General features: G+C 40.3%; 1 protein-coding gene across 8 annotated transcripts in view; it reads right to left on the reverse strand.

Annotated features, from left to right (window-relative positions):
- SDCCAG8 (SHH signaling and ciliogenesis regulator SDCCAG8) overlaps positions 1-26,950 on the reverse strand; it is a 127,694-nt gene that overhangs the window by 93,920 nt on the left and 6,824 nt on the right. For 6 of the 8 annotated variants that reach the window (XM_077344710.1, XM_077344700.1, XM_077344716.1 and 3 more), the window contains 8 exons: positions 23,467-23,595; positions 22,141-22,260; positions 19,641-19,705; positions 15,853-16,041; positions 13,001-13,139; positions 10,098-10,250; positions 8,932-9,066; positions 4,501-4,617 (listed from right to left, as the gene is read on the reverse strand). In XM_077344710.1, coding sequence (XP_077200825.1) covers positions 4,501-4,617; positions 8,932-9,066; positions 10,098-10,250; positions 13,001-13,139; positions 15,853-16,041; positions 19,641-19,705; positions 22,141-22,260; positions 23,467-23,595 — 1,047 coding nt within the window. Of the gene's footprint in view, positions 1-4,500; positions 4,618-8,931; positions 9,067-10,097; positions 10,251-13,000; positions 13,140-15,852; positions 16,042-19,640; positions 19,706-22,140; positions 22,261-23,466; positions 23,627-26,950 lie in introns of those variants that run through there. The other 2 variants (XM_077344746.1, XM_077344757.1) reach the window with 2 other exon arrangements.

The following is a 26,950-nucleotide window of genomic DNA, read 5'->3' on the forward strand; positions in this document are numbered from 1 at the left end:
TTGCATATTAAATTAATGGATTCTTCAAAGATTCTATCCAGTTTTATAGGTTGTGGTTACATTCATACAAATAAGACATCTATTTTTTTTCCATGTTCCCTCTTCTGACACTGAAATTAATTCTTTAAACAACAAATCCATAGGCATTAGTTTGAAAGGAAAAATAAATACAATTTAACAACTAACAAAAATGCCAAGACAATCTCAAAATTCCATACTATAAGCATAAATATAGGCTCCCATCATTTTCTCCGGGGAAATGTCTAAAGTGAACAGATGGGCTTTATACCATACCCTCAAGATAAATCAGCTCAGGTTCTGTCAGACCATCCACAAAAACAGGGGGAAGGATATTTTAACATGAAAGGAGTTTTGTTCAATATTGTCTCTTTATACCTGCCAGATGTTCAAGCCTAGGGACTTAACGGTAATATCGTACCTGATGATCTTCATTGTGTACCGAGCTTGGATCCAAGTATCCCAAGGATACAGGTTTTAAAGATCAAAACCCTCATGACCTTTATCCAGAAATAAATGTGTATTACATTTAAAATACTGATTTGTTATTTCCACGAGCACTGTAGCATATTTTTTTTAAAAAATCCAAGCAGTTACTTAGCATACGGTAATCCTCTGTACAACTCATAAGGACATGAATAACTGATAAGATTTAAAAGGAAAATAAAGTTTTAGTCTCATGATGCAGCTTCAATTTAAAAAAAATACTTTAAGATTTCTTAGAGTATTTTATCTATATCATTTTAAGGCTGCTTTATACTGTCTTTATACACTGGCTTGCTTCTAATGATGCGTGTTTAAGGCTTGTTTTACCACTTAGATGTTATTTATGATTGTTATGCTGTTATATTGTATTGTTTACATAGAACCTTGGAGCTGGAAGGGATCTCCAGAGACATTCAGTCCAACCCCCTACAGAATGCAGGAAACTAGTTTACCTGATAATTCATTCACTGAATCAGCTTACTACCACCTCTTGCATTGATCATCACCATTCAAGGAAGGGTTTAAAAATATTTTTGATATGCTGTGGTAGGCCTGAGGCTCAGCACCCTCCCCAGTGAACTTAGCTTGTGCCAGATTGCTCTAAAACATCATCACAGAAGATATGGAGGTAAATTTGTAATTCACCTTGTTAACAGCAGAATTATCAGCTTCCCATATAAACTGAGATGCATCAAAAGACACTGACACTCAGGAAGCTAGTTGGGCTTAATCAGCACAAACACATCTTCTACATATCTTTGAAATATCTGCACCCCCTGTACTTGTGTACAGCCCTCATACTGTATACACTTGCTCATAGGGTCCAGTTAATATTTTAACTTCTGGAGGCTCCTAGTAACAAAGTTGGAGAACTCTGATATTATAGAAAGCAATAATCAGGGCATTATCATTCTTGCGTTCAGACTTCAAAACCCTATGGCTTAAAACAGAATCCAAGTTCCAAGTAAAAGATTGGAAAAAAGCAAGATCTGACATGGGGAAAAGTTCTTAAATAATTCTACTAAATGTTCAGAAACCCTAGAATTTGTCAGTCACTGGTCAGGATAGTTGTACAGTTTCTTTCTGTCACTCAGAATGTTTCAGATTTGTCTCATGAACCTTATCTTTTCCTTCCTTCTACTTCCTTACTCTCTGAAAAGGAATTGAAGACCTGACAAATACTTTGACATACTGCAAATGAGCTGCTATATTTTATGTAGAGAATCAAAATTACTTAGATATTTACAGGCAGTAGGGGTATGGGGAAAATCTAGTGAAGGCCTAAGAACCCTAAGTCAGTGAATTACAAGTTTGCAAGTGCCTTGGTTCACAATAGCCCTGATTCAAACTAGCCCATTTTACTGACCTAAAATGATCTAGGGCACTGTTTCCTCACTGGGGATCTGTGCGTGCATAATCTGAATCACTCCCCTTTCTATTTTCTAAAGATAGTCTCTCCTATCTAGACTAGGGTTGCCAACCCCCAGGTAGTGGTTGAAGATTTTCTAGAACTACATCTTGCTGGCTTCCTTTTCTGTTCTTTATCAGCCCCTTGCAACCAAATTCAAAGCACTGTAACATTCAGTACGTTCATTCACAAATATTCTCCTCAGCCTTATTACTATTACATGCAGCACAATGAAGCACTTGATGAAAACCCTTCATACCTCCTCCCCTCCTCTTTGATTATCATTTCTAGATTTGCTAAAGAGATCTGGCATCATCCTACCTTCTATTTGTATTCCTCATCCTTGTTAATGAAAGGTAAAGGTGAGGGTAGATTTCCTCAGAAAAAATATTTTGAACCAGTGGATTTTGAGGGGAGGCTTAAAGGTTGGAAAATGGTTTGCAGCTACATGGATGAATGTGGATGGAAACACCAAAATAGGTACAAGATGGATTTAGGTCACAACTTGCTTCAGTGCTGGCCATCTCCTCACAACTTTACAGTAGAATTTTTTAAAATAAAAATTGTGCCTGGCTATGGAAGAAGCCCAGCATACCCCTAACTCCAAGGATCATGCCATAGCTGATAAATCAATGAATACATTCTCTTTAATTTACACAAAGTCTTTTGGACAAAGTCTTACCTTTGAAAAAGAAGGCTGTTGCTCATGCTACCAGCCCTATTTTCCAACTGTGTTTAGCTAAAAAAGTTATTCACCTTTTAAACCTATCTGACTTAGTCATGCTGATTCATGCATCTCCCAAACTGAATTACTACAACAAACTCCATTAGGGCCTAACCTTGATGAAAACTCCTGAACAAGTAAAAATGCTGCTGTTTAATATGATTGGTGCTGAACACCACAGGAAGGCTAGATTGTAAAACCTCTGCACTCAAGTTTTGCTTTTGGGCTCAATTCAAGGTATTGGTTCGTACTGTATACACAACCTGGGACACAAGGACCATCTGTCCCTGTATAATCCCATGCATCACCTTGAATCCTCATCACTGTTGGTTTTAACAATATCTTCCATTCATCATATATATAGGACTCACGGTTTGTATGCATGTATGTATAAGTACACAAGCAGAAAACTGGGGGAACAGGAATGGTGTGTTTGTCCCATGGTTTGTATGTTTCCCACAAAAAAGGAGGCCTAGGATGTGAGAGCTTTGCATAAGCCTCCCAGTGATGCCTGCTTGTGCATGTGGTGGTGAAAGGGAATTCTCCACATATGAGTGCTTTGCCTAAGATGTGACTAGACAGATTAGAAGAAGAATTGGTTCTTATATGCTGCTTTTCTCTACCCGAAGGAGTCTCAAAGCGGCTTACAATCACCTTCTCTTTCCTCTCCCCACAACAGACACCCTGTGAGGTAGATGAGGCTGAGAGAGCCCTGATATTATTACTGGGTCAGAACAGCCTTATCAGTGCTGTGGCAAGCCCCCAGATGGCTTCATGTGGAGGAGCACAGAATCAAACCCCGCTTGCAAGATCAGAAGTCCGCGCTCCTAACCACTACACCAAGCTGATAGAAATGACCATAATTTTGTCATTCATTCAAATTAATCAGCAATTCAAAATGTTCTTAGTAATTGTTCAATATCTTATTATGCACCACCAGTTTCTTCTTATAGCTACAAAGCTTTACACTAGATTATACTTCTTGTGTGTGCAATATTCTAAGCATTAAATGGCAACAAATGGTAAATGTGTTTCCATGGTATATGACAGAAGACAGGAGAAGGAGAGAAATACATCTTTGAATTACAGCTCACTTTCACAAACATTACAAAATATTTTAAGCTGTATCTTTTTTGGTGTTAAAGGGTAATATTTGAATGACCTATGATTAGGTCATTTTTATTCATAACACTATATGTTCCAGAATCACTTTACATGTAAGTATGATTTAATGCATAATTCTCCAGGGATGTCAGTGAAATTCAAACGGGTAGGAACATATACTGTAAACAAGGGATTTCATAATAGTAAATGTAAACACATCCTGTTCAGATGGTCCTTAATTGTAATTTATCACAATATCAAATGTTGATTAATGAATGCCTTCTTTGCGACCATACATAGAGAAATCTCCTGGTTTGTATTACTTAAGAAAAACCATGTTTTTAATTACTAATATTAAATAAGCAACAATTATTTTAATTTTTTTTAATGAAATGTTACTAATAAAAATGGGATTTGGGAAAATAAATAAAAGACACTTTTTAAACAGTATAATCAGAGTTGGCTGTATTTGCTGCATGTTTTGATCTTTGAGATTGATCTCGCAAAGACATATAGAGATCACACACCCAGAGTATGTTGTCATGCATGCCTATGCATAGCAAGCAAGAAGTCGTGTTACATATTACTGAGGCACCTAACTCTGCATATTAACTCACTGGAAAAAATAAAAAAGATTATACTAATATCTTAGATAATACTAACAGCTGCTTTCTTGCCATGGTCACATATAGAGGCCACATATAGATGACTGAGCCCCTTACATTTCTAACAACAGCCTGATCATGGTAATCATTCTTACCTGATCTTTAATTTCGAGCTCCCTTACAGTTTTCATCCTATACTCTTTGTGCTCCTTTTCTGCCTCATCGTTCTTCATTTTGGTCTTATTCAGTTCATAACGTATTTCCCCACACACCTGTTAGAAGGAATATATTACGACAGTAAATAGCTTCAAGACTCCACAGAGCAATATTTACATTAAGAGGTTTTGATGCCCTCTAGTGGCTTTCTTCATATAATATTACTTTTTGATTAATTTGAGGACACTGCTAAACTATCGCACTAACAGTTTGAGGGGGACAGTGACATTTGGAAGATGAGTGCTTGACTCTTTGCTCTTTTTACTATTTTGGCATTTTTTCCAAAATCACCCTCAAGTTCCAGCAGCCAATCAGAAATCAAATTGCAGATTTAACAACATGATTATGCCACACAGCCAACCCAACTTGGCTGCAAGGTGGGGGAAACGAAGGTTCTTTTTTCATGTTCTCTCCATGGCCTTTCAAGCCTCCTCTGAAAAAATGGCAAAGGGGTCAGGTTGAGGGGATCAGAGAGTGTTCATAATCCCATCTCCCATTGGTAATTGCTTAACCCTTAAAAGTTTACAAATACAGTGGCTTGCAAAAGTATTTTGATGTTTGTCCTGTTTTGTCACATTCCAACCTGGAACTAATTTGGGGGGGGGGGGTAGCACAAGATGCTTAACACTTTGTAGGTGCAAAATTGTTTGTGACACAAACAGTACTCAAGACAAGAAAAACAGAAATCATGACTGTGCATAAGTATTAATCCTGTAAAGTCAATACTTCATAGAGCCACCTTTTGCTGTATTTACAGCTGCAACTCTCTTGGGGTATCCCCCTATCAGTTTAGCACATCTAGCCACTGGGATTTTCACCCATTCCTCAAGGCAAAACTGCTCCAACGTCTTCAAGTTAGATGGGTAACATTGCTGTACAACAATCTTCAAGCCATGCCATAGATTTGCAATTGGATTGAGGTCTGGTCTTTGACTAGGCCATTTCAAGACATTAACATTCTTCCCTTTAAATCATTCCAGTACAGCTTTAGCTGTATGTTTAGGGTCATTGTCCTCCTGGAATGTGAACCTTCATCCCAGTCTCAAATCTCTGGCAGACTGAAACAGGTTTTTTCTCCAGAATTGCTCTGCATTTAGTGCCATCCATCCTTTCTTCAATCCTGACTAGCTGGTCCTGTCCCTTGTGATGAAAAACATCCCCACAGCATGATGTTGCCACTACCATGCTTCACTGTGGGAATGGTGTTCTTGGAGGGATGGGAAGTGTGGGGTTTGCATCACAAATGGCATTTCCCATGCTGGTCCAAAAGTTCAATTTTTGTCTAGAATCTTCTTCCATGTGTTTGGGGATTCTTCCATAGTAGTAGGGCAACTTCCATGTCTTCTTATTCTTCACTTTATGCAATGGCTTATTTCTTGCCATCCTCCCATAAAGGCCCACTCAGTGGAGTATACATCATGTGTCTTTTTTGCATCTCTGATTGATGCCCTCCTGGCCTGGTCTGTGAATTTCAGAGGGTGGCATGCTCTTGGCAGGTTTGTTAGTGGCACCCCCCCCCCCCCAGTTTGTTATAACGGACTTAACTGTGAGATATTCAAAATTTGGAATATTTGTTTACAGCCCATCCTTGACCTTTATGTCTCCACAACTTTGTCTCTGACCTTTTTTGAGTGCTCTTGGGTCTTCATGTTGCTTGCCCAATGGTGCTACAGAGTCAGGGGCCTTTCAGAACAGATCTACTTATACAGACAACTTGTGGCAGCTCATGTGCCATTGGGATTGCATACTGGTGGACTCTAATTAACTAATTATATGACTTCTGAAATTGAATGGTTGGACCAGATCGTATTTAGGGTGTCACAGCAAATGGGACAAATGGGCCAGTAATGCTTTCTGTGTTTCTTGAGTACTGTTTGTGTCACAATAAAAAAGATTTAGCACCTTCAAAGTAGTAGGCATGTTGTGAGAATCAAAAGACGCTAATCTCCCTTCCAATTAATTCCAGGTTGTAATGTAACAAAACAGGAAAAACACCAAAGGGGGGGGGGGAGGAATACTTTCGCAGGCTACTGTATATCAAAATTGCTTCTCACTGCTTTAAACATCATAAGAGATGAGAACGTATAGCTGTTATTCAGTTGTATTTGCTTCAATGTGTCAATGGAAATCAGCCTCTAACTTTTTTACCACTGAGAAAACGCCTGAAACATTCTTCAGACTCCAGGAAACCTCAGAAATGGCACAATCATGCAGAATATGGTTGGCAAGCATAGCTGTGTACAATTTCAGAGCTATTTTCAAGCATGTCACCTCAGGATTATAGGATTATTGTGCAAAATGAAACATGAGATGCATGCCTGCCCGCATTCAACTGTTGCTTAGACAATTGAAGTGTTTCTAGTTGGATGACTTTGGTGAATTACTTCTTTTTATCAGGAAGTTGGTTTTGATAAGGAGCAATCTTCTCCCACAGGAAAAGTTGGTATGTTGACATAATAGCTTGGAAATCAGCTTTTTTAGGGTTTAAAAATTATGATGCATATGTTTTGCAACTTAAGAGATCAATACTTTTACCCTCCTTATCAGTTGGAGTGGAATGGGAATTGATATTCTACTTCTGCTATTAAAGAGGATGAAGCAGGATGGTTGAAAAGGAAAGAACAAGCCTTCTGCTAACCCTATACATGCATTCGACTTTTGTCGATGTGGCAGGGATAGAGGATGTCTTTCCCCACTTCAAGAATTCCTTCCAGTAGTGGAAAGGCTACAGTCCCTCGAATATCAGGATAGAGACAGCCTACGATTTTGTCTTGGGGTCTAGCATCCAAAGATGTGATCTGGATATTCAATGATCATGCCATCTGCACCATTTGTTCTGAGTAAAGACAAAATCCTACTTGGTGATACCAGATCATAGTCTCTGACGGTGTCATCAGGGGATGGCTCTGAAGCCCCCTTGGAACTAGCTATGGGCCTGCATTCTTCCTCAACTTCAGAAGCATAAGCAATTGGTCCTGAACAAGGGGGTCCAGTACACAGGTGTCTTTGGTCATTCCATCATCTGACCGATCAGTTCCATATGTGGTTCTGACCATCCTGGATGGCACTGAGGAGGGTGACAGCAAGAATATTGTTTCCATGGTTCTGAATAAGCCCACTAAAAAGCTGGGACGGAAGGTCTTGGGACATGATATGCAAGTATCTTGACTGCTGGTGCCAATTTTCACACTGATGGAGACCATGCCTGTGACAGGAAAACAGGAGATGGAATGCACAAGGTAGTGTTTCTGCTAACCTTGATAATGGTCTTTGGAACCGGTTCCTTCAGTTTTTTCAAAACAATTGATTTGGTATTGGGTGTTTGGCCAGCTCCATAGAACCTGACCGATAAGATTTATGTTTTGACTTTGACTTGTGTTTCTTTGGTGGAGGTTCTGAAGACGAACTGGTTTGGGAGCTGAGAACACAGGTGTTGTACCAGGACAGATGCTTTTGTGGCTGTGTTAGCTGATGTAGAGAGCCTTTTCCCATAAAGTGGCTGTAAACTGGGAGGTGTACCTACCCTGACTTTAACAGTAAACTGCTGGCAGATTTTACATCCCATACTTTATGATTCTCACCCAAACACAACAAACAAATGAAATGCTCATCCACTTTTGCCATCTTTGTTGAAAAAGAGGAACATTTCTTTTTTGGAGGGAGGGAGAGAGAGAGAGAGAGAGAGAGAGAGAGAGAGAGAGAGAGAGAGAGAGAGAGAGAGAGAGAGAGAAACAAGGCACTAATTAAAACAGCAAATAAAGAACTGAGGGAGAAGATGGAGCCTCTCCCTGGAGCACATAACCATTGGGTGGGAAAATGGCTCCACCATCTCCAGCTGGGTTGGACTCCTCCTGTTTTGTTACTAGGCTAGCTAAAAAATCTTCTGGTTGCTGGCCTACACATCTGCGCAGTCTAATGTGGGACTGCAGAGGACAACAATGAACTGTCAGTACTCAACTCTTCTCAGCTGGGCCTGAAATCAGACTGAATTTTCCTCAGCATCCTGTTCAGAAGTCTTTTTCTCTTCACTGATTTTAAGCAATCAGATATCTTGGAAAAGTTTGTCACTCAGGGTTCTCTGGCTCTTTGAAGAATTAACCCTTCATTGACCTTTGTTTTTACAGCACTTCTAATTTTTAAAAAGTGCAGTGTGTCAGATCTAAGTAGGCGATTAAGTGAACAGAGCTGTAATGTCAAGTACTAAATTGCTCCATAAAATGGTGTGCATATAGTCAACAAAGGATTTGTTCCAAAAGCAACAGAATTAAACCATAGAGGTATATTCAGCTAACACTCAGTCTTGAAAGACATCATACTAGCATGCTAAGTTTTTAAAAGTTTGAGTATCCATGGTTTTTAAGTGTTGATACCTTATTAATCTCCATATCACAAGAAGCATTTTGATTCTGAGCTTCTTCCAGTTGATTAGCTAAAGAGATCTTCTCTCTTGTAATCCTGTCAACCTGAGCCTCCAGTGTGGCTACATTTTGAGATAAAGACATCACCTGAGACAAAAGCAGGCCAGAATTAGCCATATATCAAACAAGATAAATCTGACAAACAGTACTTTTGAAAATTGCAAGTTGGACACCTTTATTGGTCTTTGAACTTCAAAACTATTTCTTAAAAAGCAGTTGGGTTGTGAAAGAAAATAAAAAGATTTATTCTCACAGTAAACTGACATTGCAACCTTAAGTAATGACCTTAGAATGGTTTAACTCTGCTTAGGACTGCACTGTTAGTCTCTAAATCAGAAAAAAAAATCCTTATCATTTCAGACACTAAAGTGACCTATAATCAGCTACCTCAGAAGAACAGCTGAGAGCAATTATATAAATATTTGTTGCTCAATGGCCACCTACTTATTGATTATTTAACAACTATGTTTAATATGATGCTGGTTAAAAGATTTAAGAAGCAAGCCTAAGCAAGTCTACTCAGAAACAAGCCCCATATCGTTCAACTGAGTTTGCTCTCAGTAAAGTGTTCTTAGGTTTGCACTGCTGGAGTAGGACACTGGACTGCAGACTTGTTCTTTGCTCTGGCAGGAATTTCTTCTGCCTTTCCACACCAAGTTTAACAATGAGTAACATCAGTACAAACCTTAACCATGGCCATGCTAAATCAGGACTAATTTTTTAACCAGACCTGAAGAAATGGTTTTTGAGCTGCTTAGCAAAACTGGATTTAAACTATATAAAAAGATAGCTCTAAAACTAAAATAAAAAACCCTTCTTTTGGAAAATAAAACAATTCCAAAGGGGTAGCTCTGTTGCACAAGGAAACTACATCTGAAGAAGGGAGCTATCACTCAGGAAAGCTTAAGCTAGAACTAGCAAGGTTAGTCTTTGAGGTGCTGCCAGACTCCTGTTCAACTTTAAAAAAAAATCATCAGTACTTGTCACCTCCACTGACAGTTAGCTGTGAAACCTTTCCTTTTTGCCAAAAACAAACAAACAAAATAAAGACAAGAAAGCACTTATATTCTAAAACATGAGTGAGTTTTAGAAGAACAATTATACATATGTTAAAATACCATGGATGACAAGTTCTTGTTCTCTTTCTTCATTTCTTCACGGACTGCTTCTCGCTCTCCAGCTGTCTTTTCTAAATGGGATGCTAATGCCCTCTCAAGGCGATCTCTCTGTCTCTCCATCTCATTTTTAAGCTGGTCACACTGGACCAAGGCCTATGGAAACAGGAACGGATTTAAAGAATAAAGTTAAACACTGCAGTCAAACAAGGACAATTATCAATTATCTTTGGAACAGGTCTGTGTTACATACATAGCAGCATCTTTAAACAGTCTCTGAATGCATATCATTCAATATACATGTGAGAAAATCTGAACACAGACACTTACTTTCTTGGCATGAACGAATATGTAGTAAGTGTCTGTTCATGTCTCTACCACAACTCTTCAAACTAAGACCAGCTAGAGATGTCAAGGGCTGGAGTGGTGGGGGGGGGGCGGACAAATTTTTTTCCTGAGGCCTTTTTTTCAATTTCTCCAGTGAAAAAGTTCAGGGAACCTTGAAAATGAATAAAATGGTTAAGGCCTGATTTTTCACATTCAAAATGTGTACCATGAAGAGTTCAAGGATTTTTCCAATGGAAGAATTAGGCAATTTTGAGCAGCCCTGAAAAAAACCTCCTATGGTCATTTTGAGCAAGAAAACCTTTGTTTTCCAAAGCATTCCACTCATTTCAAATGTGCAGCATGCAAAAATGTGAGGACTTCCACAATTTTGCCATTGGAAAAAATAGGAACTTTGGGACACATTGGAAAAAAATGACCACTTATGCAGAAGGCATATATACTATTTTCTAGATATTTAGTTATCTATAAAGAGCACAAATGGTACAATTCTGTATTCTAAGTAATAAATGATACATTTTATTTTGTTTTATTGTTAAAAATAACTTCTTTCCATACTTTGCAGGAAAGCACTACATATATTTCAATTTTCTCCAAATTTGGGGGTTTTCGTGGGTTGAGGTATGACCCCCCCCCCACCCCCAGTTTCAAAATTTCTAGAAATTTAACATCTATAAGGTCAGCTGAATATTTTTGTGGCATATCTGAATTAATACTGTGGAAGACGAAATTTCTACTTGAACAAAGAATGAGATTATACTATGCAAGTTGACCAAATTTACTATTCCCATTACACTTTCAGTAATTCATTAATTATACAGCAGATGGCAGTAGCTATCCAGATAATGAACCAGTCACTTCAACATACATGTGGGATTAGGAAAGTAGTTGAATGCTGTAGACAGAATATCTAAATTTAGATAAGAACACTTCTATATTTCTATGAGCTCTGAAAGACTGCTAAACTGACTAATATTCTCATGAAAAGTTTCAAGAAAGAAGGAACAGGGATGGAGAGCCAAAATTATGAACCTGACTCAAAAAGAAGACTGATTCTATTCCGTGGGGTCCTGCATTACGCTTAATATTGTAACATCCAAAATATAAGAGTTTGGTAAGAACTATTATAGATCAACTTACCACAACTTCATATTCAAACTATTCAAATTGTATGAAACCTCACTTGCAAAACATTTTATTGAAATGCTTAGTGTTTGCCTTGAAATGGCAAACACTAACCAAGTTCTTACCAAGAACTTTCACATTCAACTAGAAACGTCACTTAAAATTAATTTCAGTGACAGCTCCACTAAGAATGGAGTCCTGAAGATAATTTGAAGTGAATATCCTCCCTCGTTTTCAGCCCTTGGTCGTAATGAGTAGAGAAATGGCTCTACAACGGTTTCCCTCTAAGGGCATAGCTACCTGCACAGTAGGAAACAATGTCCCCAAAGCACAGCAACATACACCTTTAGTTCTAGAAATAAATAAAAATGTGTCAGCCCCAGATATCTATAGATATCTATAGATATCTATAGATATCAGCCCCAGATAACCAAACACTCAAGCTCAGAGTGTTTGGCTACTGTGAAACACAATGACCTATACGATTTTTTAACTCAAGATATATTATGAATTTGGCTTGAAAAATATGCAGTAGAAAACAATCTATGGAATTCCCATCCCCACCTCCCACCCCAGATCTGATAGAGGGATAGTCTGGTCAAAGGCCTCCAGGAAATATACAAGCAATAGCCTTTCCTCATTGTTTAACCTCAGAAACGGGTCTAAGGTCAGGAAGTTCCAGCTAACCATCATGGTTAGCAGAACAAGCATGGTTGACAGAAGCATCACGGTTCATAGAACTGTCCTCCATTAATGTTTTTCATCCCATTTTTAAGCCACCTAAAGTAGCACTCATCATCCCGTCTGATGGTGGTGGTAGAATGTGCCATCAATTCACAGCTGAATTATGGCAACCATGTAGAATTTTCACCGCCAGAGACACTCAGTGGTGGTTTGCTGTTGTCTGCCTCCATGTCTCAACACTGGTATTTCCTTCCAAATATTAATCAGGGCTGACCTTAGCTTTTTAGATCAAGTTAGCCTGGGCTATCGAGGTCAGGGCTCATCATGTGCTAGCGAACTCCAGAAACTATGTTGGGTGTTCCAAAGTTGTAAAGTTATAGAAGAGAGAAGCATAAATTAGGCCTAATCTCCAGGCTATTCACGTGCCCCTTTAATTAAGTATATGGATGATTTTGTGCATGTGTGCAAATAAATCAAATGTTTCTGCTAGCTTTGAATCCTGAGACTAGGATGCAAAGCATAACACAACTATTACTGACTAGCCATGGAGTCTTTGGAATGATGCTTCTTGAACATCAGGCTCCTCCACACCTCCTGTGTGGCAACCAACTTTTCTGAAATGTGTGATATAACAGTATGTGGAATGTTTCTTTTTTTAAACTGTCAAAAGTACACAAATCCCTTGGAGACGCTTAAAGTAGCTCGTTGGCCCCTAGCCTAAAGTAGCACAACTAATGTTTTTGCGATGTTACCTTGGTTTTTTCCAAATTGGCTTCTTCAGTCATGTGTACAGCTTGCTTCACTTGCTCATAAGCACTACATTCCCTTTGCTGTATTTCATGTAGATTTCTTCTTACTGATGAGAGTACTATCATTAATTCATCCCTCTCTCTGCCAAGTAAAAAAGGAAAAGCGGAAACATTAACTAAATGGACAAATGAAAGGCACACAATCAGGACTAATATCAGCTTTTAAACTTTATGTTCCAAAATCAGTAAACAACTCCAAGTGGAGATTAGAGACATGGAAACAAAGACAAGCATATCACAATAATTTATGCAGCTTGGACAGCACCTTATCAGTACATAAAAACCATAAACACAGCCAGGCAAAATAATTAAAAGGTGAATAGCACCTAGAGAAACCATATGACAAAAGAGTTGGTTTTTATAATTCACTTTTTACTACCCAAAGGACTCTCAAATTGCCTTCCCTTCCTCTCCCCACAACAGACACCCTGTGAAGTAGCTGGGGCTGAAAGAGCTGTGACAGAACAGAATTCTCAAAGAGAATTATTACAAGCCAGGCACCCACAAGGAACTTGAATAAGTGGGGAAATCCTGCCATCACTTCCACACCCTTACAGCCTTCCACTTGTTGCTCCCCCCATATTTTTCCCCACTGGGGATTCAGAAAATATTGGGATTCAGAAAATATTCAGGAAAGCCAAATTTTTACAGTACAGAGGCATTTAAAGGAAGTTTAAATAAATGTAAATGGCTGGCAGCCATTTCAGGAATCCATTTAGCTTCCCTACCTTCCAGATGAGGTGTGTGGAAATGGCTGCTTTCAGCTCCTTCTGTTTGGAAGGGGGAAGCAAAAAGGAGGGTTTAAATGTCTGCTGGTCATTTAAAAGTAACAGCTGATCAGCATACCATCAAGCTGCTAGGTTTAAATGGCTGGCAGCCATTTCAGCAATCCCTTTCGCTTCCTCCTGCTTGGAAGTGGGGGAGGGGGGGCGGAAAACAGACAGCTGATCAGTATAGCTGAATATATATTTTAAAAAAAAAGCCAGAAAAAAATATCAGCTTTTATTAGGGTCAGCTAAACCAGAAGCCAAAACAGTTTAGAGAATCTATATTCCACTCAGAACTTCTTTAAAACAAATCTGGTGTTTTTTTCTTCGGTTCAGATGAACCAAATGTCCATGCCTAGTCATGAGCCTTAAAAGTCACAAATACTTCTTTAGCTAAAGTAAAAGAAAAATATATTTTAAAATATATAGACTTTTATCTTGGAATAATAAAGGTAAAGGTATCCCCCTGTGCAAGCACCGGGTCATGTCTGACCCTTGGGGTGACGCCCTCTAGCGTTTTCATGGCAGACTCAATACGGGATGGTTTGCCAGTGCCTTCCCCAGTCATTACTGCTTACCCCCAAGCAAGCTGGGTACTCATTTTACCGACCTCGGAAGGCTGAGCCAACCTTGAGTCGGCTGCTGGGATTGAACTCCCAGCCTCATGGGCAGAGACTGCTGCCTTACCACTCTGTGCCACAAAGAGGCTCTATCCCAGAATAATAAAGGTAAAGGTATCCCCTGTGCAAGCACCGAGTCATGTCTGACCCTTGGGGTGACGCCCTCTAGTGTTTTCATGGCAGACTCAATACGGGATGGTTTGCCAGTGCCTTCCCCAGTCATTACCGTTTACCCCCCAGAAAGCTGGGTACTCATTTTACTGACCTCGGAAGGATGGAAGGCTGAGTCAGCCTTGAGCTGGCTGCTGGGATTGAACTCCCTGCCTCATGGGCAGAGCTTTCAGACTGCATATCTACTGCCTTACCACTCTGCGCCACAAGAGGCTCTCTACACTAATGTACACAGAAGGAAAAATTTGCTTCCAAAGCAAGACCTCAATTTCCAAAATCATATTCCAATCCAACACTTGGTACAAACAGTTTTCTGTTTAACCCCAGCTATGGTATATTCCAATTATTATGATTTGGGCAGGCCATTGGAAGTTCCATGAATGCCATATGGCACCAGCATGCACAGGCCGCTCCGAAGGTCACCGTGCACTGAGGTGGCCCTTGGGGGCCTCAGAGATGCTGCACCCTGGCACTACCCTGGTCAGGGCAGCTCTCAGTGTTTCTGGGGGCTCCAAGGCCCACCCCAGTGGACTGCAGTCCTATGAGCAGCCTGTGCATGGCAGCACTGCCACAGTTGGGGTAACATGTGGCATTTGCAGGGCCTTCCTGCTCCCTCAATGAGTGGTGCTAAGGTTGGGCCCAAACTGTGTCCCAGCCTCTCCCCTTCACCCAGCCCCCACTTTTTGGCCAGCTTACCTTCTGGAGGTAGGCCAGTAGACCGGACCAGCTCTTTTTCCAGGTGAAAGAAGTTAAGAGGGGGTGGCAGCAAGGGGCAGGACAGCCTACTTTATTGGCCATTTGTAGGATGGACAACAAATCAGGTAAGCTTTGAGGCATTCTTTTACAACTTCAATTTTATTGTTTAATGACAGAAGATAGATATGGTAACAATAGATAAATTTGTATATTCCATTTGATCAGTAGTTTCATACCTTCAATAAATTAACATCTTAGGAATTATTTTACACCATTCAGATATATTCCCCCAAATTTAATCTTTAAACCTGTTTCAAAGGTTTGAATAACCGAAGTACAGTTACATGAGCATGCTGAGAAGACTACCCAGAAGAAAATGGAAATTTCATTCTTTCCAAGTTTATTTTAAGAGTCTTTGTGGAACTGAACTTCCCAATGGACTGTTATCAACAAAAATATTATATATATCTGTAAAATTATCAGAGTATGATATAGCAAATTATTGTATGGTTAATTTGTATTTCACTATCCAAGTACTTACTTTGTTAACCTTTCAATGGTTTGCATGTGGACATTTGAATGCGTTTGGGAAAGGACAGCGTCATGCTGTGCACATTTCAAGCAAAGTCCGCCAACCTTATTGGAATTATTGGCTTTATTAAGCATTTGTTGATGTTTTAATCTTCCACCCAGATCTTCACAGTTTTTTTGTGCTTCTGATAAATCCTTTCTAGAAAGACAACATACAGCATTAAAAGCAATAACCAAGATTGCACAGTCATGACTGTGGAGCAGCTTCCTGCTTATTGCCACCCATGTGGCCTGTTACCAGCCCAGTATCAATAGTTTGGTCATCCTATAAACACAACTGGGGAAGAAAAATCTGGCTGTAGAGGGAAGCATCATTTTCAGGTTCTGACTGTAATTGTTTCCGCACATTAGTGGAGGGGAGAACTGTATCAGAGAAAATTACAAGGAGCTGAACTCCGCACCTAGTAGATTTTAAAATGAATTACTGAATGTTTTAAACAGCATACTGTCCAAAGATAAATACTGTTATATATTTCCTATGCTTTTTTTTAAGGCTACATACATTCTCATGTTGAAAAGGAGTCAGCATAAGCCTTTACACAAGAAAACATATTTTTTTTTAATCTTGGTATGGATTGATATGTACATATTCATGGCTTGACAGTGAGTACATAACCTCTGTCATACAGCCTGAAATATTGTGCATTGAATGCAGCTGTGCTGGCAGTCCTGCTAGACGTTTTTGTCCAAGTACTGCCTGAACCTATACTTGATTTGTTCAGGAATGGTCCAGAAAAGAACACACAGATTTATAGAATCATAGAGTTGGAAGGGGACATACAGGCCATCTAGTCCAACCCCCTGTTCAATGCAGGATCAGCCCTAAGCATCCTAAAGCATCCAAGAAAAGTGTGTATCCAACCTTTGCTTGAAGACTGCCAGTGAGGGGGAGTTCACCACCTCTTTAGGCAGCCTATTCTACTGCTGAACTACTCTGACTGAAAATTTTTTTCCTGATATCTAGCCTATATCGTTGTACTTGTAGTTTAAACCCATTACTGCGTGTCTTTTCCTCTGCAGCCAATGGGAACAGCATCCTGCCCTCCTCCAAATGACAACCTTTCAAATACTTAAAGAGGGCTATCATGTCCCCTCTCAACCTCCTTTTCTCCAGGCTGTACATTCCCAAGTCCCTCAACCTATCTTCATAGGGCTTGATCCCTTGGCCCCAGATCATCTTCGTCGCTCTCCTTGATACAGCCCAAAATGGCATTCGTCTTTTTTACCGTTGCATCACACTGCCTGCTCATGTTTAGTTTACAATCCATAAGTACCCCAAGGTCTCGTTCACACACAGTGTTACCTAGAAGCGTATCCCCCATCCAGTAGGCATGCTTTTCATTTTTCTGACCCAGATGCAGAACTTTACACTTATCTTTATTAAATTGCATCTTGTTCTCATTTGCTCATTTTTCCATTGTGTTCAGATCTCGTTGAACTCTGTCCCTATCTTCCGGAGTATTTGCCAGTCCTCCCAATTTGGTGTCATCTGCAAACTTGATGAGTAGTCCCTCCACTCCCTCATCTAAATCATTAATAAATATGTTACAAAGTACCAGGCCGAGCACCGAGTCCTGAGGCACCCCGCTACTCACCTCTCACCAGTCTGATGAAACACCATTGACAACAACTCTTTGAGTGCGGTTCTCTAACCAATGCCCTATCCACCTATCTGAAAATCCAGATTGCAGTCCTTCAAATTATCCATCAGAACATCATGGGGAACCTTATCAAAAGCTTTACTAAAATCCAAGTAAACGACATCAACTGAATTTCCACGATCCAGCAATCCTGTCACTTGGGCAAAAAAGGAAACCAGGTTGGTCTGACAGGACCTGTTGGAGACAAATCTATGCCAACTTCCTTAGAACACCAAATTGTCCTCCAGATGTTTGCAGATCGCTCCCTGTAATATCTGCTCCATTATCTTACCCACAACAGAGGTCAGACTCACTGGTCTGTAGTTTCCCGGGTCATCCTTCCTCCCTTTTTTGAAGATTGGAATAACGTTTGCTCTCTTCCAGTCCTACGGGACATCTCCAGTCCTTAAAGAGGTCCTGAAGATGATGGACAAGGGCTGTGCAAGTTCTCTGGAAAGTTCTTTGAGCACTCTCGGGTGCATTTCATCCGGCCCAGGGGATTTGAACTCATCCAGTGCAGCTAAATGCCTCTCAACAACCTCTCTGTCCATGTCAACCTGCCACCCAGACACTATCTCTTGGCTACGACCATCTCTAGATGTGCCTAAACCCTTTGACCTGTGGGAAAAAACAGATGTAAAATAGGCACCAAGCCTTTCTGCTTTCTCTGCATCCTCCGTTGGAGTTTGTCCATCCGCACCCAACAGTGTGCCTATTGCTTCCTTTACTTTACTTTTGCTTCTCACATAACTGAAAAATCTTTTCTTGTTACAATGGGCTTCCCTGGCCAATCTTAGCTCACTCTCAGCTTTGGCCTTTCTGATGATTGATCTACAGTGCCTAGTAACCTGTAGGTACTCTTCTTTAGAGCTCTGTCCTTCCCTCCATTTCCTGAACATTTTCCTTTTCTTTCTTAGTTCCTCTTGAAGTTCTCTGTTCATCTAAATAGGCTTCTTAGAGCTCCTGCAGTGTTTTTGTCTTTCTGGGATAGTCATTGATTGAGCATGCAATAGCTCTTGTTTGAGTAGCGCCCACCCTTCACATGCTCCCTTCCCTTCCAGCATTCTCGTCCATGATATGACATTCATCATGTCTCTGAGTTTATTAAAGTTTGCCCTACGAAAATCCAACATCCGCGTCTGGCTACAAGCTTCCTTGGCTCCCCATCTCAAAAGGAATTCTATGAGGACATGGTCACTTCCCCCTAGGGTCCCCACCTCCTTCACCTCATCCACCAACTCTTGCCTGTTGGTCAATATTAAGTCCAGTATGGCTGAACCTCTTGTGGGTTCATCTACCATTTGATAAATCAAATTGTCAGCCAGGCAGGTCAGAAAGTTGCATGACTGAGGATGCTTCGCAGAGTTTGTTTCCCAGCACACATCTGGGAAATTGAAGTCTCCCATGATGACAAGGTCCTGCCGCTTGGATATTTTCTCAAGCTGCTCACAAAGTGCAGCATCCACATTCTCTCGTTGGTCAGGCGGTCGGTAGCAGACACCAACCACCACACTGTTTGTTTTCCCCTCGCTTATTTTCACCCAGATGCTTTCCACTGTAGATATGCTCTCCTTCACTCTCCTTCACTAGAATTTCATGATGCAAACAAGTCTGAGATATCTCCCCCCCTTGAGAGTTCTTCATAATATTTTGATAGTTCTTCACATGCTCCCTTCCCTTCCAGCATTCTCGTCCATGGTATGATACTCATCATGTCTCTGAGTTTATTAAAGTTTGCCCTACAAAAATCCAACATTCACGCTTGGCTACAAGCTTCCTTGGCTCCCCATTTCAAAAGTAATTCTATGAGGACATGGTCACTTCCCCCTAGGGTCCCCACCTCCTTCACCTCATCCACCAACTCTTGCCCATCCTCATCCACCAACTCTTGCCCAACTTATGACAATGATGCCTCTGTAACACTGCCTTCAGGCCTTTTAAAAGCCTGTACAAAGCCTGAGATCCAAGTTTCACGAGCCTTCATGAAGAAATGATATATTATACTAAACTGTGACTAGGCATAATGAGTCAACCAAGAAAAATCTATTCAGCAATTTATCATTAATCAAAGCGGGGGGGGGGGGAATTACTTTTTTACCTTAAGGACTGAACTTGAGCTTCCAGGACATCTGTCTTTTCTTGATAGAGACTTTTAAGTTTTTCCTTAAAAATAAAATCAATTAAGATGGCTGATTTAAGTAAAAATAAGAGGTGGTCATCATCAGCATTTTAGAACTGCTTGCTGGAATAGGAAATCAACCTAAAGCACATTAAGAAGCGCGCAAAGATGTAAAAAGCTATCTAACGCCAAAGTAATCTAATGGTTTGGCTAGACCAGCACTGCTTATACTGAAAGCTAGTGTGGTGCAGTGGTTTGAGTGGCAGATTAAAATCTGGGAGACCCTGACTCAATCATGAAGCTCATAAGGTGATCTCAGGACAATGACATTGCTTCAGCCTACCACAGAATTGTTGTGGAGATAAAGAAAGAACCCTAAGCCCCTTGAAGAAAAGATGGATTGGATACACTGGGTGCTGGCAACCTGCGCTTCTCCAGATATCCCAAGATTTAAAATCTTAACTGAAGGTGCCAGAAATTGCTACAGGGCTGTTTTGCGCACCAGGGTAATTTTTTGTGGTAGTCTGATTGCTGATGTGAATCAGCGTGAAATTCCTCCCTCAACTGAGATTACACATAGCTCAGGGCAATCTATTTTCTCCTCATTTATAGTGGTGGTTTCAGTGTTTCCATGTGACCCTAAGGATTCTCCATCTATTCTGTTTTAATTTGTTTTTATTTGTGGAGCATAGGCAATGTTGCACTGCAGAAATAACACAATGCCTTTAAAAAGTTTAAACCATGTATTTGCAGACACTTCTAACAATTCCATTTACACTTTCAAAAAGGCAAGTTGAACTGTGAGTGAATTGGTTCTGTTTTTTAATGCTGCACAGGAATAATATAATACCCTGAAGAACTTTTTTAAAAGGTTATATTTGTGGTTCCTCTCCTCTGCCTAAAAGGCAGGCAATTCTCTTATGTTATGCTGTTGCCAGAGTCTGGGCCGTAATGGTCATCAACAAATGAAAACGATAACTGATTAGCACTATAACTTAAATCCTACAATTATCCTGTTTCCTCTTCAGAAAAAAATACTGCTTGTGTTGATAGTTTCCTACTCAGAGAAAATGGGGTGGGGGGCTTGTTTGTTGGATGGATTTTTTTTCCTTACTAGTTTAAAATTATGCAGGTTTTTTTTTTTTTTTGGGGGGGGGATGGACTGTCCAGATTAGCCAGGCCCAAATTTGAAAAGTTTAAGGAATACCAAAGTAAATGAATGCATATCTCATTTCGTGATTCTCCACTAAAGTCCTCTTATTCCAAATTATTGTTTTATGTTTGTGCTCCACTGGTAAAAGGAGACTGGGCCAAAGAAAGAAGAAATACCTTTTTGTGAAATATAACAGGGGACCTATGGTTCTGTAAAATTAAATAGCACCTACTACTTCAGCCATATGGAATCTTTCTCTTTGCTGCATACTGTTTCTTAACTCAGTCATTTTAAGCATATTATCAAAATAAAAAAAAACTAGACCACATTTGAATGGCCGCCATAATCAGTCACATGTCCATAAAATATCAGAACTGAAAGGGTAACAGGTCTATTATTATTTTCTAATTAAAAAGATGATGTCTCCATATAATCTATATTCTGAAGCAGATGAAAAAATAAGATTCCTAGCCTCAGGAAACCTGTTGCATTCAAAAGGCACATGATACAGAGTGTCTACACTATCTAAATCACAATCACACATACTATTTGAATATGGTATGATACCTCCCTTGGCGCAGCAACATAAAGGTACACCTGTATCGAGGAATGATCAAATGTTAACAGTAATCAGGAAACTGGCCAGATGGAAGAATACTGACAAATTAAGTAGAACAAACACATCATGTTCTACAGATTGTAGTATTGTAAGCATACCTAAATACATGTTTCTTAATCATTCTCATAGCTTCCTGTCTAGTGACTGAAAGAAGGGAGTCTGAAGGTAGAATGAGAAGCTGGAATAGCTGCTCTACAAGTTGATCCAAACAGGAAACATAAGAATCCTAACTAATCCAGGCAAAGAAGTCATTTTGGGTGTCATATATAGATTTGATTTTAGGAGAAAAAGTCAAGGCCAAACTTCAAGAGGTGATTGCTCCAATATGGCTTGGAGGGCCACCCCCACTATGCAGTCTGGGATTCCAGAGATGGAATGTAGGGATTTACCAAAAAAATGAATCAAAGGATTCCCCTATTTTGTCAAGCCAGTTACCATCCCCATATAAACTTTGTGTAGCCACCTTAGCATTAAATGGCAATTGGGATATACTGAACGCCAGAAGAACAGAAGAAATGACAAATAAGATTTGTTGCTGCTGCAACTAGCCTCATCCAGGGCCAGGGCGTTCTCGACCCTGGCCCCATCTTCATGAAACACTCTACCGATGAAATCAGGACCCTGTGGAACCTTAAGGTTTAGTATGTAAAATGCATACTAAAAATAAAGCTAAACAAATAATTCAGGTGATGTGTAAATAAACTAACCAGTTCTAGGTGCCATTTATCCATTTCTGCTGTAGCTGATGCACCCTGCTCATTGACAAAAGAAAATAATCTGGTGGCTTCGCCATCACCATGTGGAACATAAGAATTTTGAAGAGCTGCCTGAGAGAAAGATAGTGTTTTTAGTCTCTCTTTTATATGTGTATAAACATTCATAACATGATAAATATAAATGAGCATGGGATCCAACTCATCTAACTCTATGAAGTTTTCTATAAGAATATAACAAGAACCCTGAAAAATAAGACCAGTGATATATCTAGCACAGCATCCTGTTTTATACAGTGAATGATTGACAAGGCCTTGCATTTACCCATTCATTCATAACAAGTAAATAGTCCTTCTACTTTCAGCAACTTAATCTCTAGAAAGATGAGAAACAGGCATATTTCATGCAAAACCATTCATATGTGTTGATAATAATTCTGCATAGGAAGACCCTGCATGTATATCATTGCATGTGACAAATGCCAGGTATAGATATGGTGTGTAATCACACCATACATTATCAAGGTAACTATTTTCAAGCTCTCTTTTACATTACTTAATGATTGCTGAAATATAGATTTAGAAGATTTAAAGTAGGGGTGGGCATGAACCATAACTTTCCCAACCCTCATGACTCAACCCCCTGAAACAAACTAGTCTGTTTTATGCTGGTTCAATTTGCTTCTCCCTAATTAAAAGCCAGGGTGAAGCCACTTCCCGCAAACCACTGATGGGCTTAGGGGGAGTTCAGCAGACCCCACCAAACAGAAGACTGTGTGGTGAGCAAGCTCTCTGCATGATCGGCTTGGGGTCTCCTGGGCTGCCCATCACAAACCCAGCAGACCAGCAGATTGCATGGAGAGCAAACTCTCCACATGATTGACTTGGGGGTCTACTGGGCTGCCTGGTGCTGGCCCAGCAGTCCAGCAGACCCTGCCAAACAGATGATCACATGAAGAGCAAGCTCCTCACCCACTCAGCTTGGGGTCTGCTGGTCTGCCCCACAGCAACCGTTTCAACACATTGATTCCCTTCCCTCTCCTTGAAAGCAAGGGACGTTAACTGGTGCACTGAAATAGCTTGAAGTCACTTTAGGCTGATAGCAGGGTGCACTCTTATTTCCCATCAGCCTAAAATGGCTGCAAGCCAAACCCTGAATTGAACCGGAGAAAAGTCCCTAAAACGTTTGGGGAGGTGCCTCCCCTGAACCTCATTTCAAGGACCACGAACTGAGGAATTTCAGTTGGGCTCCAGTTCATGCTAGTTTTCAGTAAAAGAAATAACATGAGCTGCCATTTTAAAAATTGCAGGAGAACTTACTGAGGATTTATCCAACATGTTTTTTTCTCTAACAGAGTTCTCTACTGTTATCATTTTCAAATCATGATGGAGTTTCTCATTTTCCAATACAACCATGTGCATACGATTTTTCAGTTCTGACATCTCCTCCTAAAAATGTAAATAGGCGTACTGTGAACAACTAGAAAAACAGGGAACAAACAGTAAAGTTTTTCATTCACTTCAGAAATAAACCTTATATATAAGATATAAATATTTTAAAACTTCTATTTCAAGTAATCAGTGACCTTTCTTTCTCACAAAGTTCTAATTTAAAGTGTGAGTCCCCTAATGCTTTTCTTTCATTGAATACAATGGAAGGTTGGATGAACTGGGTGCTTTCTTTTTATTTTCATGTAAAAATTAGCAGCCTGTTAGCCAAAGTGTACCCAGAGAAGGGGGTTTAGAAAGGAATAATGCAAGACCTTTGTAGCCTCTGTATACCATGATGGATCATGGCAGTTGTACCCCCCCCCCCAAAAATTACAAAGCAAGTAAGAGAGAGTGATTGTAAACCTAAACAAATAGCTTTATTATATACAAAATTAAAAAAGAATAAATGTGTAAAGAATCTACATTAGGCACCCTGAACATCTGGGCTTGAAGTCAGGAGAGGAGCCAACACAGCTCAGGTCCATGGAAAAGGACAAGAAGCAGGAGGGGGAAGGTATAAACACAGGCATATTCAAGTAGTGGAAAAACCTGGCATACTTTTCACTTCCCTGGGATGGTCTTTTTATGGGGAAGAGTCTCAGCTAGACATGAGAATCCACTTTCCCAGGAATATAATTGGTCCAAGATATGAACCTTGAATTTGACTGGGAAATTTGAAAGTAACTGCGGTCAAACTTTGCAGGGGAAGGAGGGAAATTTGGAAAAATACTTTCATTAGGCAATTGTGAGCCAAACCCGCATGAGTACAAAGAACCTGGACAAAGCTACAGGATTAAGAAACGTTAATTAGGTAGAAGTGAGACAGATCTGTATTGACGCAAATGTTTGTGTGAGTCAAGATAGCTTCTGAAAGAGGACTGAGTGTAAATTAATGACTTGAGTGTCCTTGATTGAATAAAAATAAGGAAAAAGATGAACTGGGACTTGGTTAACGTAATATCAACTTCCTTGGACTGGGCAAATGTCTATGGGGAATGCTAGGATATTCCACTGATGAAAAGTCCTTTGCTACTGAGAATGAAGTCCTATTGTTATTGAGAACCCAGAGCTGGGTGAGATTGCAGTTAATCTGTTTGTGATGCCAGCATACTCGTCCTCACTTGTCCCTGGGAATTTCAACCCAGGTGTCTTTATTAGACTCCCCAAGTTTCAGATTCCCCTGGCACCTAAGACTTGAAAAGGTGGTGCTTATTAAAACAACTAAATCAAAATAGGATGGGGAGTCTGACCAAGGGAGTCTCGGTTGGAGGAGAATCCTTATAAGCCCTTAGGCACAGATTCAAACATGGGAAGAAACCATTTTATTTGTCCAATTAAATGGTTACTTGTTATAGGGATTAAAATTGTAATGTGGATTCCAACCATGTGGAAATAGTTTCTATATTAATACATTAAACGTATTAATTGGTCCACAGTCAATCCTTTGCCTACTCTTACTAACCTTGATGAGAAAAGGATGTAGAAGGGGGTAAGGAATCAACTGGATTGACCTCATAAGAATAATTTCACTTATAGCTACATTTTTATAAACAAAGATAATACAACATAATATTTTCTGCACCTCTTGACATTGTCCTTCCTTCACTTATCTGTTGGAGCCAAAGCACTCTGTTCAACAAACACCAAAATAAACTCTATCACCCATATATGCTATGTCTTTTCTGGCTGAAGGCAGTTTATTTAGTGTCCGAAAACACAACCAAGGGTTTGGAGATTTGCAATTAAAATATTATGAAGAACTATCAAAATATTATGAAGAACTCTCAAGGGGGGGAGATATCTCAGACTTGTTTGCATCATGAAATTCTAGTGAAGGAGAGCAAATCTACAGTGGAAAGCATCTGGGTGAAAATAAGCGAGGGGAAAACAAACAGTGTGGTGGTTGGTGTCTGCTACTGACCGCCAGACCAATGAGAGAATGTGGATGCTGCACTTTGTGAGCAGCTTGAGAAAATATCCAAGCGGCAGGACCTTGTCATCATGGGAGACTTCAATTTCCCAGATGTGTGCTGGGAAACAAACTCTGCGAAGCGTCCTCAGTCATGCAACTTTCTGACCTGCCTGGCTGACAATTTGATTTATCAAATGGTAGATGAACCCACAAGAGGTTCAGCCATACTGGACTTAATATTGACCAACAGGCAAGAGTTGGTGGATGAGGTGAAGGAGGTGGGGACCCTAGGGGGAAGTGATCATGTCCTCATAGAATTCCTTTTGAGATGGGGAGGCAAGGAAGCTTGTAGCCAGACGCGGATGTTGGATTTTCGTAGGGCAAACTTTAATAAACTCAGAGACATGATGAATGTCATATCATGGACGAGAATGCTGGAAGGGAAGGGAGCATGTGAAGGGTGGGCGCTACTCAAACAAGAGCTATTGCATGCTCAATCAATGACTATCCCAGAAAGACAAAAACACTGCAGGAGCTCTAAGAAGCCTATTTGGATGAACAGAGAACTTCAAGAGGAACTAAGAAAGAAAAGGAAAATGTTCAGGAAATGGAGGGAAGGACAGAGCTCTAAAGAAGAGTACCTACAGGTTACTAGGCACTGTAGATCTATCATCAGAAAGGCCAAAGCTGAGAGTGAGCTAAGATTGGCAAGGGAAGCCCATTGTAACAAGAAAAGATTTTTCAGTTATGTGAGAAGCAAAAGTAAAGTAAAGGAAGCAATAGGCACACTGTTGGGTGCAGATGGACAAACTCCAACGGAGGATGCAGAGAAAGCAGAAAGGCTCGGTGCCTATTTTACATCTGTTTTTTCCCACAGGTCAAAGGGTTTAGGCACATCTAGAGATGGCCGTAGCCAAGAGATAGTGTCTGGGTGGCAGGTTGACATGGACAAAGAGGTTGTTGAGAGGCATTTAGCTGCACTGGATGAGTTCAAATCCCCTGGGCTGGATGAAATGCACCCGAGAGTGCTCAAAGAACTTTCCAGAGAACTTGCACAGCCCTTGTCCATCATCTTCAGGACCTCTTTAAGGACTGGAGATGTCCCGTAGGACTGGAAGAGAGCAAACGTTATTCCGATCTTCAAAAAAGGGAGGAAGGATGACCCGGGAAACTACAGACCAGTGAGTCTGACCTCTGTTGTGGGGAAGATAATGGAGCAGATATTAAAGGGAGCAGTGGGCATCCTATCCTTATTGCTCTGTTTTAGTAGCCATGAGGGGCAGGGGGCTAATGGGCACATGGGTAGGCCTTATTGTTAGCAAACTATCCACTTCCATCAGCATGAGCTGCCTGAAACCATCAAATACTCCCTCCAAAGGCAGCCAAGGGGCCTCTAGGTTC

This window comes from Paroedura picta, chromosome 1 (assembly GCF_049243985.1).
Source record: "Paroedura picta isolate Pp20150507F chromosome 1, Ppicta_v3.0, whole genome shotgun sequence".
In the NCBI taxonomy this organism is placed as follows: domain Eukaryota; kingdom Metazoa; phylum Chordata; class Lepidosauria; order Squamata; family Gekkonidae; genus Paroedura; species Paroedura picta.